Source organism: Clarias gariepinus, chromosome 25 (assembly GCF_024256425.1).
Source record: "Clarias gariepinus isolate MV-2021 ecotype Netherlands chromosome 25, CGAR_prim_01v2, whole genome shotgun sequence".
Classification (NCBI taxonomy): Eukaryota; Metazoa; Chordata; class Actinopteri; order Siluriformes; family Clariidae; genus Clarias; species Clarias gariepinus.
This window is the reverse complement of record NC_071124.1, coordinates 10,193,820-10,209,030: the sequence shown is the minus strand read 5'-3', so window position 1 is coordinate 10,209,030 and position 15,211 is coordinate 10,193,820. Positions and strand designations below refer to the sequence as shown.

At 37.2% G+C, this 15,211-nt stretch overlaps 1 protein-coding gene across 1 annotated transcript; it reads right to left on the bottom strand.

Annotated features, from left to right (window-relative positions):
- Positions 1 to 765: 765 nt before the first annotated feature.
- Positions 766 to 13,309, bottom strand: LOC128513327 (HERV-H LTR-associating protein 1). Its single transcript, XM_053487065.1, has 13 exons — positions 13,226 to 13,309; positions 12,873 to 13,093; positions 11,619 to 11,663; positions 10,938 to 11,018; positions 9,632 to 9,715; positions 9,400 to 9,483; positions 9,194 to 9,277; positions 8,004 to 8,060; positions 7,799 to 7,873; positions 6,719 to 7,201; positions 3,288 to 3,480; positions 3,082 to 3,164; positions 766 to 1,017 (listed from the first exon to the last, which is right to left on the bottom strand). Exons 2-13 carry the CDS (start codon positions 12,982 to 12,984, stop codon positions 974 to 976), a joined length of 1,425 nt encoding a protein of 474 aa, XP_053343040.1. The 5' UTR covers positions 12,985 to 13,093; positions 13,226 to 13,309; the 3' UTR covers positions 766 to 973.
- Between the last annotated feature and the right edge of the window lie 1,902 nt (positions 13,310 to 15,211).

Here is a 15,211-nt window from a genome sequence, read left to right as displayed (position 1 = left end):
TTCCACCTAGCAAGTGAGACACTATATCCTACTATGTCTTTTAAAAATGGCTTTGGGCTGTTTGTGTATACCATTGACAACTAAGCATGACACTATAGCTTTACATACTTTGCATTGTAGTATGCAACTGTGGAAGGTAATGATTTATAATCCTACTATCCAACTGTATTCTTCTTTTTTATCATCTCAGGAATCTTTATTGACCAGTCCTAAGCTTTAGGAACTCATGAGCATTACTTGTAAACATGACACTCACAGCGGTTCACACTATTGGTACCTGGACAGTCACAGTGGCAGTGTTGCTATTAACAAAGACCCCTAGTGATGGTTGCTGCCCCTGGTGATTACAGTACAATGCTACTTTTTCTATGTAATCTAAGTTGTGTGAAATACAAACCCCAGGGCTCCATGTTGTTGAGAACCATGAAAATGCATGACTTTGTTGAAAGGGTTTGGGATATGCACATAGGGGGTTATCCAGGCTCTTACCCCTGATTATCAGCTTGGGTTTATAAAAGCACAGTGAAATAAATACTGTATATACTATTATTTTAACAACTTTGGACAACAAGGTAAAGACTTTGTTTTGCATTATCTAATTATGCAGTATATTGTTATAGCAAAACATAAGCTATCTAGGCAAACATAAAATATGATAGTAATTAATATAAAGGTGGGCTTGCTACAGTAAATAGTCGGAAATGACTGCTTTAATGAACAGATTCAAATTTATTCAACAAGTGTATTGGGCAATAGATTACACACAAAAGCAGTAGAACAGTTAAACTGCAGTGGTGACTTCAGTGGTTATATTCTGCTACCAATATGTCATCCTGTAAAAAATTTTGCATACTGCTCTCTCTCTCTCTTGCTCGTGCGCGCTCTCTCGCTCTTTTCCTCCTCTTATAGGTGAAAGGGTTCAGGGATCCGGTCTGTTGCTCGGTAACAGTCTTGCAGGGACATCGTGCTCTTCTCACATTTTAACACACATCTTCGCCAGGCACTTCTGCTTCAGACCTGTGCATGTGTGTGTGAGAGAAAGAGAGAGAGGGGGGAGGGGGGGGGGGGTGCATTGATTTGATTATATATATTATTTAAAAGTGTTTCTAAGGGTGGAGTGAAGTGGTGTGGCTTCCTAAATCCCCCAACCCCTCTCTCTAACACACACACACACACACACACACACACACAAAGGTCTAAGCTGACCTTTGGTATCATTAGTCACGCCTGGTGTTGTTTAATGAGAAATTCTCTGTTCCTTTCTCTCAGACACACATTTTAATGTGTGCAGATTTCTACATGTCCTAAAAACTAAATACGCTCATATACTGCATATACTGACTGTATGCTTAATTCTTTAGCAAGGTAGGGTGATCCTTGTGCATGTGTGTTTGACAGATGATGTTAACACTGAGGAGTAATATTTACTTAATATTAAAAAAAAACTGATTGAGGGCAAAGAAGAAGAGAGGTTTAATTACTTTGGTCTCGTTATCTGTCGCACTGCAGCAGCTATTTGCTACACTGTAATGTCCAAACTGTTGCTGATTTTTGTTCACCATGATTAACCCCGTTATCTGTGGCAATATGCCTGTGTTAGGTATCTAAACTAATGCATTTTTAGACATTTAAATGGAAATCTTTTCATTGTAATGGATGTTTTGAAAAACATTAGCTACATGAATGGGTGTCCTTTTTTTCGGAGGAAGCTGTGTGTTTGTAGATATGGCTTATTATAAAGCACTCAGAGAGCACTATAGCAAGTTGTGCTTTTAAACCTGCAGAAATGAACCATAAATAAAAAAATTAAGAATTAAAAGTCCTTAAAAGTCCTTAACAAATGTGGTGACTCTCTTACAGACAGCCACATGACTCTTTTTTTGAATATTCATTTTTTTGAATAGAAGCCAAAATGCAATTAGAAAAGAAAAAATGTTTACAAAAAACACACACTAATATACTGCATATATACACTCTATATATTATATGTAATTAATCACACTGTTTTCTACATGATTAGTTTTTACCATTAATATACTTAATTGATGAGTTAATTTTTAAAATACTTTTAAAGTAATTTTTAATTACATTAAAAATAAATTAATTAAAACTTTATATAAACATAATAGTACGTATATTAATTATATTTCATTAGTTTATTCCCTCAATTTAATTCTAAATTGATTATTTTACATATAAAATACATATACTCCAATCAGCCATAACATTATAACCACCTAGGTTTTGGGTTTCCCTTGTGCAACTGAGGTAGCTCTGAACCCTCGGGGCCTGGCTCCACGTGGCCTTCGGTAATGGGCTGTAGTGTTTAGCACCGAAACATTGCCAATGGATCCTCTGGGTGCTGTGGGTTGTGTGGGTTTGCATGCGCATGATTCTGTCACAAGTTTTCTGAAGTTTTAGTTGGTGATCAGTGTTGTTAACTTCACCTAGTGGTGGTGTTAATGTTATGGGTAATTGAGGTAATTATTTATTTATACAGTAATTTATACATTTGAACAAATCCAAACTCAATTTTAGTGAAGGACTGATGAAGAGAAAGTCAATCGGTTATAAATGAGATAGACATGGTGTTAAACAGGTTAAACAATACACAGTAATATATAATATTTGCAAACAGCAGCACATTCATTTCCCCAGCCCTGATTTTAACAAATCATTGGACCATGTGTTTTTCTTGATAAAGGAATATCACTGAAACATAACATAAATGTCGCAAGTATACAGTATATTTAATTAGTTTGTCCTCTAAATTAGGGGTATGCTAACTTAAACCAAACAGTATTTATTTCAGTTTGAAATAATAATGGTTTAATAATAGTTTTAAATAAAAGCACTCTTAACTATGCTTTTTTTTTCGAGGATGGCAGTGAGATTTTAGTTTTCTTAAATTTCCTGCATCTTAATGTGTTTTGCTGGATTGAGTCTGCTGTTTGTCCTAACTTCTATTTTCTGTTCAATCTGCTGATCCTTTTTTCATATTGTTGTTGGTTTTATTTATTTACTTGTTTGCATGTTTTTGTTTGTTTGCTTATGCTGGAATCTTGTTTTTTCAGCACTTACTCCTGGAGAAGGTGAGTCTTCTTACACGACTACAGACTTCCACTGTGTGCTTTTCATACCAGAAATGGCTGTCTATGCAGTACCTGGGGAGAACAACAAAGAGATGATCAACGTTTACATGTGTCTGGTACATAACTGTTTGTGGCTGTACGCTTAAGGCTGTATAAGTGTATATGATCGTTCTGTGGAGGAATTTTTCAGGTTACCTCTGCAGACTAGTTTTCTGGCTGAAACCCCTGCAAAGACACTGGGAGAAGAACTTGCACAGTTCAAACACACATGGCTGCAGCTTTGTTATGCTGACCGTAGGATTGTTCACACTCAGATCCTCATCCAGAGTTTCTTTCTGGTCTTTTCTCTGGCTTCCTCTATAGATCAGCTCGGATTGCCATGGGCAACCTGTCGGAACAGCACAGAATCTCCCATAGCAACGGAAATGTCAACCTTGTGTGTAGAATTAATCTCTCGGTTTTTGGCACAGGCAAAGACATAAACATTATTAAACAGAATTGGGAACATAGCTCATGCGGAGGTACAACATTTCCGTAAGGTAAACTTCCCATCTTGCTCTTTGACTATCTTAGAACTTCCGTACTATCTTAGAGCGTCCGTTTGGTTCCACACTTGGAGATAGTTTTAAAAAATCTATTTACGTCTTTGACTTCCATCTACAGTTGATTCAGTCTTACCTAGAAACTGAAGTGACAGTTCTGTGCACATCCCGGGGTCCCTATTTACAACATTATGATTGTAACACATCATTCTCATCCCCCTCATTGTGGTGTTGCCCTAAATATGATGAATTCCGACTGAAGATTTCACCCTCCTTGTGTCTCCTGCTGAGTTTTCCCCTGCTACCATCACCAATTTCTGTAATGCTGCTTTGTAAAAATGTCTTCTCTTAAAAGTGCAGTAATAGAACCTTGTTTCATTAAATATGTTGCCTATTTTATAAAGCCTATTGCTTGTTCTTACCAAAAATATCATTAAAAAGGAGGCAACACTGTGATGACCCCTCACTTACCTAGAAGAGGCTGTTAATTCCAGATCTATTAGAGAGAGGCTTTGTCCTTGAGCAAAGCCCTTAAAATTTGGATTGAACTCTTCATTATTTCACCAGAAACGAGGTTAGTGACTGCATGTGTACGATGTACTCTGTAACCTGCTGATTTGAAGCCATGCCCGGGGAAATAGATTCTCTGTGCTTCAGAAGTCATTTTTGGTGTTATTTTTAGTGTATAATTGGAAAAGCTATGAAGTGCTTGTGCCCCCTTGTGGGCTTTTACAGGAATATTCATCAGGGACTTCTCTCTCTCTTTATGTCTAGCTCTATTTCATGACCCTCACACCATTAAATATGTGCATAGAAAACAAGCAACTAGGTTGTGACACAAAGTAAAAGAGATGGACTGGTGAGTATGTGTTTGGATTTCACACTTTTTCTGACCCTGCCACTTCTTTTCTGAGGTATCTGACAGTTTTGCCATCATCACCACTATCCTGCCTCCAGTCAAATTATAAGTATGGAAGCAATCAGATTCACCTCACCTGGGCACCACTGAACTGGCACAGATGTTGTTCTGAATTGAAACCAAATGTCAGTTTCACTGAAATTCAGCTTAGCTGGTACATGATGTTCTTAACCCTGCAAAGCGACCAGCACATCTCATTCAACTCATCAGCAAGATTTTTTTCTGAAGTGGGTGTGACTGAGCAGGGAAAACACTAAATGTCCTGGACATGGGGTCCTAAAGGACCAGGCTTGAGAACCACTGTCTTACAAAGAAGAACTTCTTCCATTTTGGTCAACCAATAGATAACTAGGTTTGTTTTAATTGCAAAGAACACAACTGGTCCGTTTCAAGAGTTCTGGTTTGTTAGTTGTGGCACAGTGGCTTAGTGGTTAGCACTGTCACTGTGTGCCTCCAGGTCCTAGCTTCGATTCCCGCATCATGTGCGTCTTTGTGCATGGAGTTTAAATGTTCCATGCTTCCTTTTTTTTTGGGAGTGGCGGTTTCCAAATTGACCGTAGTGTGTGCATGTGAATGTTGCACGGAGGTCCTTTTACGATTGGACAAAATGGGAATAAATACGGTGGTCCCCATTGCCCTCCAAGGTTCCAAACCTTGGAGGGCAAAGGGCAAAGGTCACCATTGATCACAATTGCCCTCCAAGGTTCCAACAATTGCCCTCCAAGGTCCCAACCTTTAGAGATTTCTAGATAGATAGATTGTCTGTGAGTGATACAGATATTAATTCACTATGCAAAATATATACAACCATGCCTGGTGTGGTACAGATGACGAACATTAAATAATCTGCATAGAAAACAAGCAACTAGGTTGTGACACAAAGTGAAAGAGATGGACTGCTGAATAGAATGTCTTATCTTTAAAAAAGGACAAATAGCTTGCAGAAAACTTGCAGTCAAGACGCATTTGTCTGTGAGAACTGTTTACACAATCATTTATGAACACCACTTGCACATTACAGGAACTCCTCTAATTATTTCGCTCCAGATGATTTAAGGAGCCATTAAAGGTGTTCCTGGGAGGCCAGCATTTCAGATGTGAAGCAGGCAGTGGGGTATACTGGGAAAACGTTCTACATTGATGGTATCCAGGCACCAGTGAAACACTGAGATAAGTGCATTAGTGTAGCAGGGGATTATATAGAGAAAAAAAAGTCATTTTTACTACTGTGTTCTGTTATTCTGCACAATCAGAAGTCCCGGTTTGACTTGCACTGCTTAAATGGGCTTTGGTACTCCGAAGTACTCTCCATACACAGAAGTCTAAATAGAAGATTTGTGGAAAATCTGGGAAAGATTTCAATGCCCCCTGCCTGTTGAGCCAAGATCAACCATCAAGCATCCGAGTCACCTGACATCAAAATGGAAGATTATTTGATGTTAATTACTTTTATGCCACCCAGTCAAACAGTATATAAAGACATAATCACTCCAGGCTGAGCAAGATGTTACCATATTGAACAGACCCCCTATTTAATAGTAACACTTCTTGGAAATCGTGCCAGTCATATAACCAAAACCTTCCTCAAAAATAATTAATGACAAACATATTTCTTTAACTAATGATTAGTTGGAAAATGTAGTTGTAAATGGGGAGATACACAGCCAACCTTTCACCATTTTTGATAGTAACCAGCTACTATATATGTATACTATCAAACATGGTGTGTATAAATCAAAGCAAATTTTCCCATAAGAAATATTGGAAACTCAATACTTTCACTGTATAAATACATTTTGGGTTGAACGTTGGATTTTAGCAGAAACTGCTTAAGAGTGAGGGGGGGGGAAAGCAACATCAAATGCGATGGAGCAACATCAAAACCAACAACTGAGAAATATATTGTCATTAACAAAATTGTCATTGTGCAGCATTAAGGCCATAATTTATGCAGAAAAGAATTTATGACTGATTGCTGCTTCATCTCTAGATCCTCACATAATTTATTGCTGCACACAAGTACCTCATTTTAACATGCAGTACTGAGTACTTGCACACCTCAGTGAATTCATCCAATTTGTGTGTTTGGGGAAGGAACACTTGCTAGGACATCATCTGAGACAAAGCATATACTAAATCAAATATACTAAATCGAATATGCTTGCCTGGTTTTTCAACATGAGGGGTTCTGCTGGTAGCTGGACTGGTTTTTGCCGAAGCAGGAATTGGTTTTGATACTTCTGTTGCTGTATTAGCCATCACTGGATGTGCTGAAGGTGTGGTTGTCATGGAAACACTGGAATGAGCAGGTTGGGTGGAAGTTGTGGCTGGTGGTTCAGGTGGAGCTGCAGTGCTTCTTGCTGGTGATGTTTGAGCTGATGGTAAAACAATGTCTGATGCTGGGACGAGAATACTAGCAGGCATTGTTTTCATGGAAACTGCTGTAAGTGTAGCACCAGTAGTATTCACCCCAGCTGTCACAATTGACACAGCAGAAGGTACTGCTGTCATGTGACCAGTGGTTGCCACAGTTAAAGTGGCAAAAGATGTAGCTGCAGTGGTGGTGGTCGAAGTCAGAGAAGAAGTGGAAGAAGTCAAAGAAACATCAGGGTTTATGGTGGAGGATGCTGGGAAATCTGCTGATATAGCTGTAGGATTTAGAGAAGACTCAAGAACATTAGTTCCTTATGGTTTAAGTGTCCCAGCACTGCTTTACTAAGACATAGGACTCTAATCTAACATACTGCACAAGTTATGAAAAGTCAAATTAGAAAAGGCAATTTGATTACATGTTAAATGAGTCACAAAAAAAGCTACATCCGTATCCGTATTATTAAACTTGAATATTCCTGCACATTTATAATGGGGTAATAACCTAAATTTCCGAGAGCACAAACATACAGAGAGTAAAAAATTCCCAGCTAGACAGACAATATATTTAACAAAGATCTATATAGTTAAATATTATTATTAGAGCTGTAATTAAGACAAAGGAAATTATAACAGTTTGTACTAAACAAAAAACATGGTGTGACATAATGATTGTTACTTGAAGTGTACTTTATATTATCATTAAGTTAAATATGTACCCCATGTGACCATGCGATTAGGTAAATACCTTCTTTGTACCTACACTTATTAGCAGATTTATCTCCTCCCCATCGAACAGAGGAAAGCGTCCAGAAATATGCTTGATGCACAGTAGTAACCCATACATGGTATTGTGTGTGTATGTGTGTGTGTACCTGTATGTGTGTGCTCCATTATAGTGTGGTTGAACAGTGGAGAAACAGAATCCCATAGCTCACTCTGATTGCTGTCTAAACACACACCCAGAGAGGGGTGAAGAGGGAGAGAGAGTTCACTGTACACTGATCTGTACACCAAAGCACAGAAGTGAATGTATGTTGAGTGTGTAGGTATTTGTTTCGATGATATACTGTAGCTGACCTGTTTTACCAGCCATTACACAGATGTAGATACAGTCTGAACTTCTCATCTGGTTTACTGCATCAATAACAGGAAAAAGTCAGTGAAAGTACAGTACAATAAATAAAGCCACAAGTGGCAAACTGCTGGTTCCAAGCAGATATCGCCTTCAGTGAACAGATCTTGAAAAATAGAGATCAGAGATTAAAATACTTTGTAATAGACGCTCAATTTTAATCATGTGGAATATTTACTTAAAGCTCATTAAAAGCTTATGGCATTTAAGTTTTTTGAAGTAATATAATAATGGTTGCTAAGAAACCTCTGTTTAAACGTATGTAGTTTGCAAACCTTGTACTAAGCATGTCCTTCATGGGTTTATATAAATGCATGGCAGTTTGAGTTTGAGTTAACCAAGTTCAAACAGCAGCCATATTGTTTGCATGTCTGTTATATGTATCAATGACTGTTACTCTAGTGCAGACTCTGGGCAGTGGTGTCTCAGTGGTACTGTAGGTTTCTCCCCTGCCATGCGGAAAGCCCATGATCACTTCCCACGCAATGCCCATACCCCAGCAACTGACTGCAGTGCAGGTCCCAAAGCCAGATAAAATGTAGGCGTTGCATCAAGAAGGACATAAAAGTTGCATCTGATGTAAAACCTGTGCCAAGCTGTGTGTAAAATGGATGGTCTGCTGTGGCAACACCTCGACGGAAGCAGCTAAAAGACCTAACTGTGGTGCAGCCACATGGTTTTCTAATGTATGGTCTAATATGGTCTAACACATCGGGTTGTGCTATAGCACCTCCATTAAAGCAACTTAGACCCTCTTGCTTGCCTTGAAAGTTTATTTACATACTGTATTGACTTCATATCATGTTTCTTTGCGTTATTGTTTAATTTAAGGGAAAAAGAAGAAAAAGAAAAAAAATATATATATATATATATATATATATATATATATATATATATATATATATATATATATATATATATATATATAAAAGAAATATATATATATATATATATAAACAATACGTTTCAAAAACCTTTGGTGCTTGGGTACCTTTAAAATAGAGCTATACACAATTATACTTTTAGGGGATTGTGATCAGTATATAAGTGTGATAAAACTATTATATCAAATAAAGTATGCAAATTTGCTAATTCATTATAAAGCTTTGCTACATTATTTGCATTATTTACTTACCAGAAAGAATAGAGCTAGATTTAAACAGCTCCTGTAGGTAGCTAGTTGAGTTCCCCATCACATCTAGCAGTATGGCTGTAAAATCTAATTATACAGAGAGAGACAGAGAGACGGAAAGAGAGACATGTAAAAGCAACCCAGTCATATCATAGCAAATTGTGTAATGGATCTTAATGTGATATAGTATGTTTCATAACAGTATTAACCTGTGAGGTCATTGGTTTTGTTTGTCACACAGTAGCAGTATCTCAGGGGAAACAAAGTGGTCTCAATGTCCTGAAAACTAGAGACTGCACACACACCCACACACACACACGCACGCACACACACACACACACACACACACAAACCATTAAACATGTCATGCAATAACTACACAGTACCCTGTTTCTGTTTCACCTCAGCATGAGCCGAGCAGTCAGAGATGATTGCATTTACTGTTGTAGACCAGCAGGGTGATTTTGTGCAGTGCAAGAGTGCTGTGTGATGTCACACTCAGGACAGAGAACAAATGCTCAGAACCTGTGAGAAAACACACACACACACAGGACTTTACAGTACAATTAACTAAATGGCCTGTAATCTGATGTAATTTAATATCAAATTCTAGAATTAATAATAAAAAAAATTATAAATATAAACAACATTTTGTCATGTAACTGGTAGACATTGGCGTTAGTTACTGTAGTTAACTTTTCCAGCAGCATGGGAAAAGTGAGCTGCTGTTTCATTCTCGCTATTTGCAAATAAGAGAACATTGATGTTGCTGATGATCCCAAATTATTAGGAAATGCTTGTTGTTAGACTACCACTAAATGTTAGCATTTATAACCATTTTACTTTTACTTTGCTACGAGTACAACAATATAGCAATGTTACTCTCTCACTCACTCACTCACTCACTCACTCACTCATTGTATATACCGCTTTATCCTGTATTCAGGGTCACGGGGGGCCTGGAGCCTATCCCAGGTGACTTAGGGTGTGAGGCGGGGTACACCCTGGACAGGGTGCCAATCCACCATAGGGCACACACAGACATACACTTATTCACACACTACAGGCAATTTGGGAATGCCAATTAGCCTAATCTGCATGTCTTTGGACTGTGGGCGGAAAACTGGAATACCCAGAGGAAACCCACCAAGCACAGGAAGAACAAACTCATGATGGCTGTAAGAGGCCCAAACCAGTTCCAGCAAACCAATGTCCCTGTGCACAAGTCATGGTTCAAAAAGGCATGGTTTTGCCAAGGTTGGTATGGAAGAATTTGACTGTCCTACACAGAGCCTTTACCTCAACCTCACTGAACAATAATCTGGAATGCTGCACGAATAACAGTCCTCATCACCTAATATAAGCTCAAGCTGTATCATGTTTTTTTTAGAATGACCTTTAAATTTATCCCCGCTCCCTAACCATGACCATGCCCTGAAGATTGCCAAAGTTTTTTTGTAAACGCATGTAACCAGTCCTGTTTACCCTCTTTGAGTGAACCAAGCTGTACCATTTTCAGACATTTCAGTGGGCATCTCATTTTAAAAGCGATGTTTAATGTTTTTTTTAAGCAGAAAAATCTCTATATTTTTTAAAGGGGGACTAATTATGAAATAGGATGCTTAATAAACACATGTGGGCATGCACATGCCTTTGGCCATATAGTGTACTTCAAAGGTTTTATGAAATGTTACTGCATGTAAGGTTACAACCAATGGGGGTGGATAGAGAGTGATGGTGTTATTACCTGCATGTGAGGAATTAAGGAGTGTGTTCATTAATGAAGTCAGGTCAATGGAACCGGGGTCAATGTGTTCTGCAGGAATTTCTGTGAGAAATAATGTACAGTAGCATGTATATATGTGTAATACAGGTGTAATTTTTTTATAATCCATAATAATTCATCCCTTAAGGAAATATTGATAATTAAATTTTTCACGTGCTAAAAGTAGTGCAAAAGGTGGAATAGCTTTTTTTATCAACTGACATACTCATTCAAATTGCACATATTGGTGGAGTAAATCTTTCTTTATATTAACTCTTCTTGTTGTTCTTCTCTCATTAAGTTCTTCTGAGATGACACAATTGACAAGAGCAACCACTCAGTGGGAAACCATCAACTGTGACCACTAACACAAAAGTGAGTACAACAGTGCACGCCAGAATTTTTTTTTTTTTCAAAGAGGATTTGGGACTTGTGTTCAGTGATAGGCAAATTCATTGCTTGTGATGGAGACTATGTACAGTATTACCTTGATATAAAAGAAGTGTTTCGCTACCAACATGTAATTTGAATGACCTATGTCAGTTATTAAAACATTATGCCCACTTTTGCATTACTTTCAGTACAGTCTTTGTATACATTTTATATATGATCCCATACTAAAATGACATGCTTTTATTTTGCCTTCTTCCTGTAATTGCATACCTGTTGAAGCTAGAAATTCTCTTTCCCACTGACTGTGATTTGGTACTGAAATGAATAAATAAATAAATAAATAAATAAACATGTAAGGTCTTTTGCATCATTTAAACAGGTGAATCAATATATCATATTTTAGATGTTAAATGTTAAACACTGTTGTAGTTTACAGTTAGTCAGTGTTAAGGTGACCAGATCTCCATCTATCCATCTACAGTGCATCCGGAAAGTATTCACAGTGCATCACTTTTTCCCACATTTTGTTATGTCACAGCCTTATTCTACAATAGATTAAATTTAATTCTATTTTTTTCTCAGAAAACACCCAACACCCCATAATGACAACATGAAAAAAGATTTTTAGATTTTTGCAAATTTATTAAAAATAAAAAAATTGAGAAAGCACATGTACACAAGTATTCACAGCCTTTGCAAAATTGAGCTCAGGCGCATCCTGTTTCCCCTGATCATCCTTGAGATGTTTCTGCAGCTTAATTGGAGTCCACCTGTGGTAAATTCAATTGCTTGGACATGATTTGGAAAGGCACACACCTGTCTACAGTATATAAGGTCCCACAGTTGACAGTTCATGTCAGAGCACAAACCAAGCATGAAGTCAAAGGAATTGTATGTAGACCTCCAGGACAGGATTGTCTCGAGGCACAAATTTGGGGAAGGTTACAGAAAAATATCCGCAGTTTTGAAGGTCCCAATGAGCACAGTGGCCTCCCTTCATCATCCGTAAGTGAGAGAAGTTTGAAACTACCAGGACTCTTCCTAGAGCTGGCCGGCCATCTAAACTGAGCGATCGGGGGAGAAGGGCCTTAGTCAGGAAGGTGGCCAAGAACCCTTTGTGGAGAGAGGAGAACCTTGTGCCTTTTACTAAGGAGTGGCTTCCGTCTGGCCACTCTATTTTGGATGACCATGGTGAGGCTTCCGGTCAACATTTACATGCTACAGGCAATTTTGAGATGCCAATTAGCCTAATATGCATGTCTTTGGACTGTGGGAGGAAACCCACCAAGCACAGGGAGAACATTCAAACTCCGTGCAAACAGACCGACACAGGATTCGAACCCAGGACCTGGAGGTGCAAGGTGGCTTAAACCTCTATGCCACCATGCCACCAGTTAAGAGCCCATAGAATACTTTTCACAGTATGGAGATCTTTTTTTATTTTATAAAATTCATCAGTTCAGAGCAATAATTGCGAAGTAGTCGTATAGCAAGACAGATATTAACTGATCACTAGTTTCTTACCTGTTGTGCAAATAGGCAGCAGAGTTACTATGGCAACACTGATTCTCATGGTGATCCATTGATTTAGTTTAAATTTAGTCATCCCTGAAAAACAAACATAAACCACACTCATGGGGGGATGGGGGGATGGGGGGATTTATGTAACACCTTAAAGTGCTCTTTCATTTGTCCCTCTGGGAGAAAGTATAAAGGCTGTTGTGTAGAACAGAGGTTTGTTTCTTCTTCCAAGTCGGAACCAAGTAAAAAAGAAAGAAGGAAAGAAAGAATCTTTGACTACAGAAAAATTGAAAATTAAAAGACTTTAGAAATATAATTTCCATGAATGCAGACCACAGGTCTTACTCCATACTAACCTGATATATAACTACTGTTTCTGCAGATCTAAAATGCACCCCAGTCACAGTCTAATACACAGACAGAATGTTTTTTTTTTAGTTGATGACCTTTAGTACAAGGAAAAGGGGACTAATTAAAAACCAGTCAGTACAGCTTGTGTATCTTGCAAGCCAACCAATTATGTCTGCTATTTCTACCAAGCATTTTTTTTGCTGATGACCCTTAGTCTATTTTCACAAGTGACACTGTGAAAAGGCCATGCCGATAAGCCTGTTATTTCTGTACAATGTATCATTATACCATCTGTAATTAATCTAACAAAACCCACAAGACATGAAGAGAGATTAAAAATGCCAACTCAGTTATTAATTATGAAGGAATCTTATTGTAAAATTACAAAACTTGTGTTTGAGTTTGCAATAACATTTCAACTATTAAAAAAGTATATGAATAAAACTGAGTTACATAAACTTTATGTCATATTATCATGAAAAGTTCTGCATAAAGAATTTCAACTTTCTTGTACTCAATCCCTATATATTTTTTTTGACAGAATTTGTTTCATAACCAATGTACGGCTTAGTTGTAATCCATTTAGCTTTAACAAATATAATTTACTTCTGTTATTAATCAGCAACCATTTTTTTATTTTTATTCTTGAAAAACATTTCTACTTTTTATCATGTAATTTCTAAATCTATTAAATACTTTTAAAAATGTTTTAAACTCAGACACAGTTTGATAAGGACAGTGTATGCTAACAGTGTGTGGTGAACATTTATATTCCATCCTATGTTATTAATAGGTTAACTTCTTGGATATTGATACTACGGTTATATGATTTTAATTATTGATATAATTATTAAAATTATGCAATTTTAGTTATTAATAGTTATAGTGATCATTAAACCTCTCTTTACATAATACAGTAATGTGCTACAGTACATTTTGGCTCTACTTTAAACTTTTTATTTATTTATTTATTTAAAATATTTGTATTATTTATGAAATTAATAGAAAAAATCTTGAACATGGTAAACAATAATGCAATTAAACAATAAATGAATTACTTAAAAGCATTAATGCAAGTCAGATGGCTAATAAACAGAGGAAGAACTAGAACAACTCACCTACAGGAAAAAGATGCAGAGACTCAGTAACACAGACACTACTATACCCACACACACACACACACAGAGAGAGAGAGAGAGAGAGACAGACAGAAAGACTCACAAACATTAAAATCTCCAGAGAGCTGAACTAGCCATAATAACTCTCTAGTGTGTCACCTGAGATCAACTGGCACAGAAAGTAAACCAGCTCTTACATTGCACACACATGCCAATAGCCATAGATTTTATCATTCACACACTCATACATTCAGATCATGGACCACCACCAAGTGCTTTTATACACTATTAAACACTTATCAAATCATATGTTCATGCATTTAGAAATCTGATTTCAATGGAACTTGATCTGCACCTGCAGGTTTTATGTCTTCTTTCTCATTTGCACTTATCTCTTTGTAACCTGCCAGCGTTAATGTTAGCCAGGCACTGAAAGCGTTTGAAAAGGGCCTGGGAAAACTCAGCACCATGGAGATCAGAGAGAGTGACCATTCACACGGCAACGCTGGTCCCAGTCTTTTCTTACAGTGCCAGTCCTCCTTTATGTTTACAGTTGTTTATTTTACATAATCAGTATATTTTTGCAAAAACAGGCTATAAAATAAGGCAGGATATAAACTTGTGAGTAAGAAGCTACAAGAAGTCGAAATAATGCAATCTTATTAGTGAAATTAGTGAAATTTGAAAGAAGATGAAGGCTAACTTGCACAAATTCATTCATCCATTCATTAATCTCAAAAATAATCACATAGATGAAAAAAGGGTTTATCTGTATATACAGTTGGGTCAATTATTATTATTATTATTATTAGTAGTAGTAGTAGTAGTAGTATTTTGCCTCACCACAATGGATTTAAAACAAAGCAATAAATA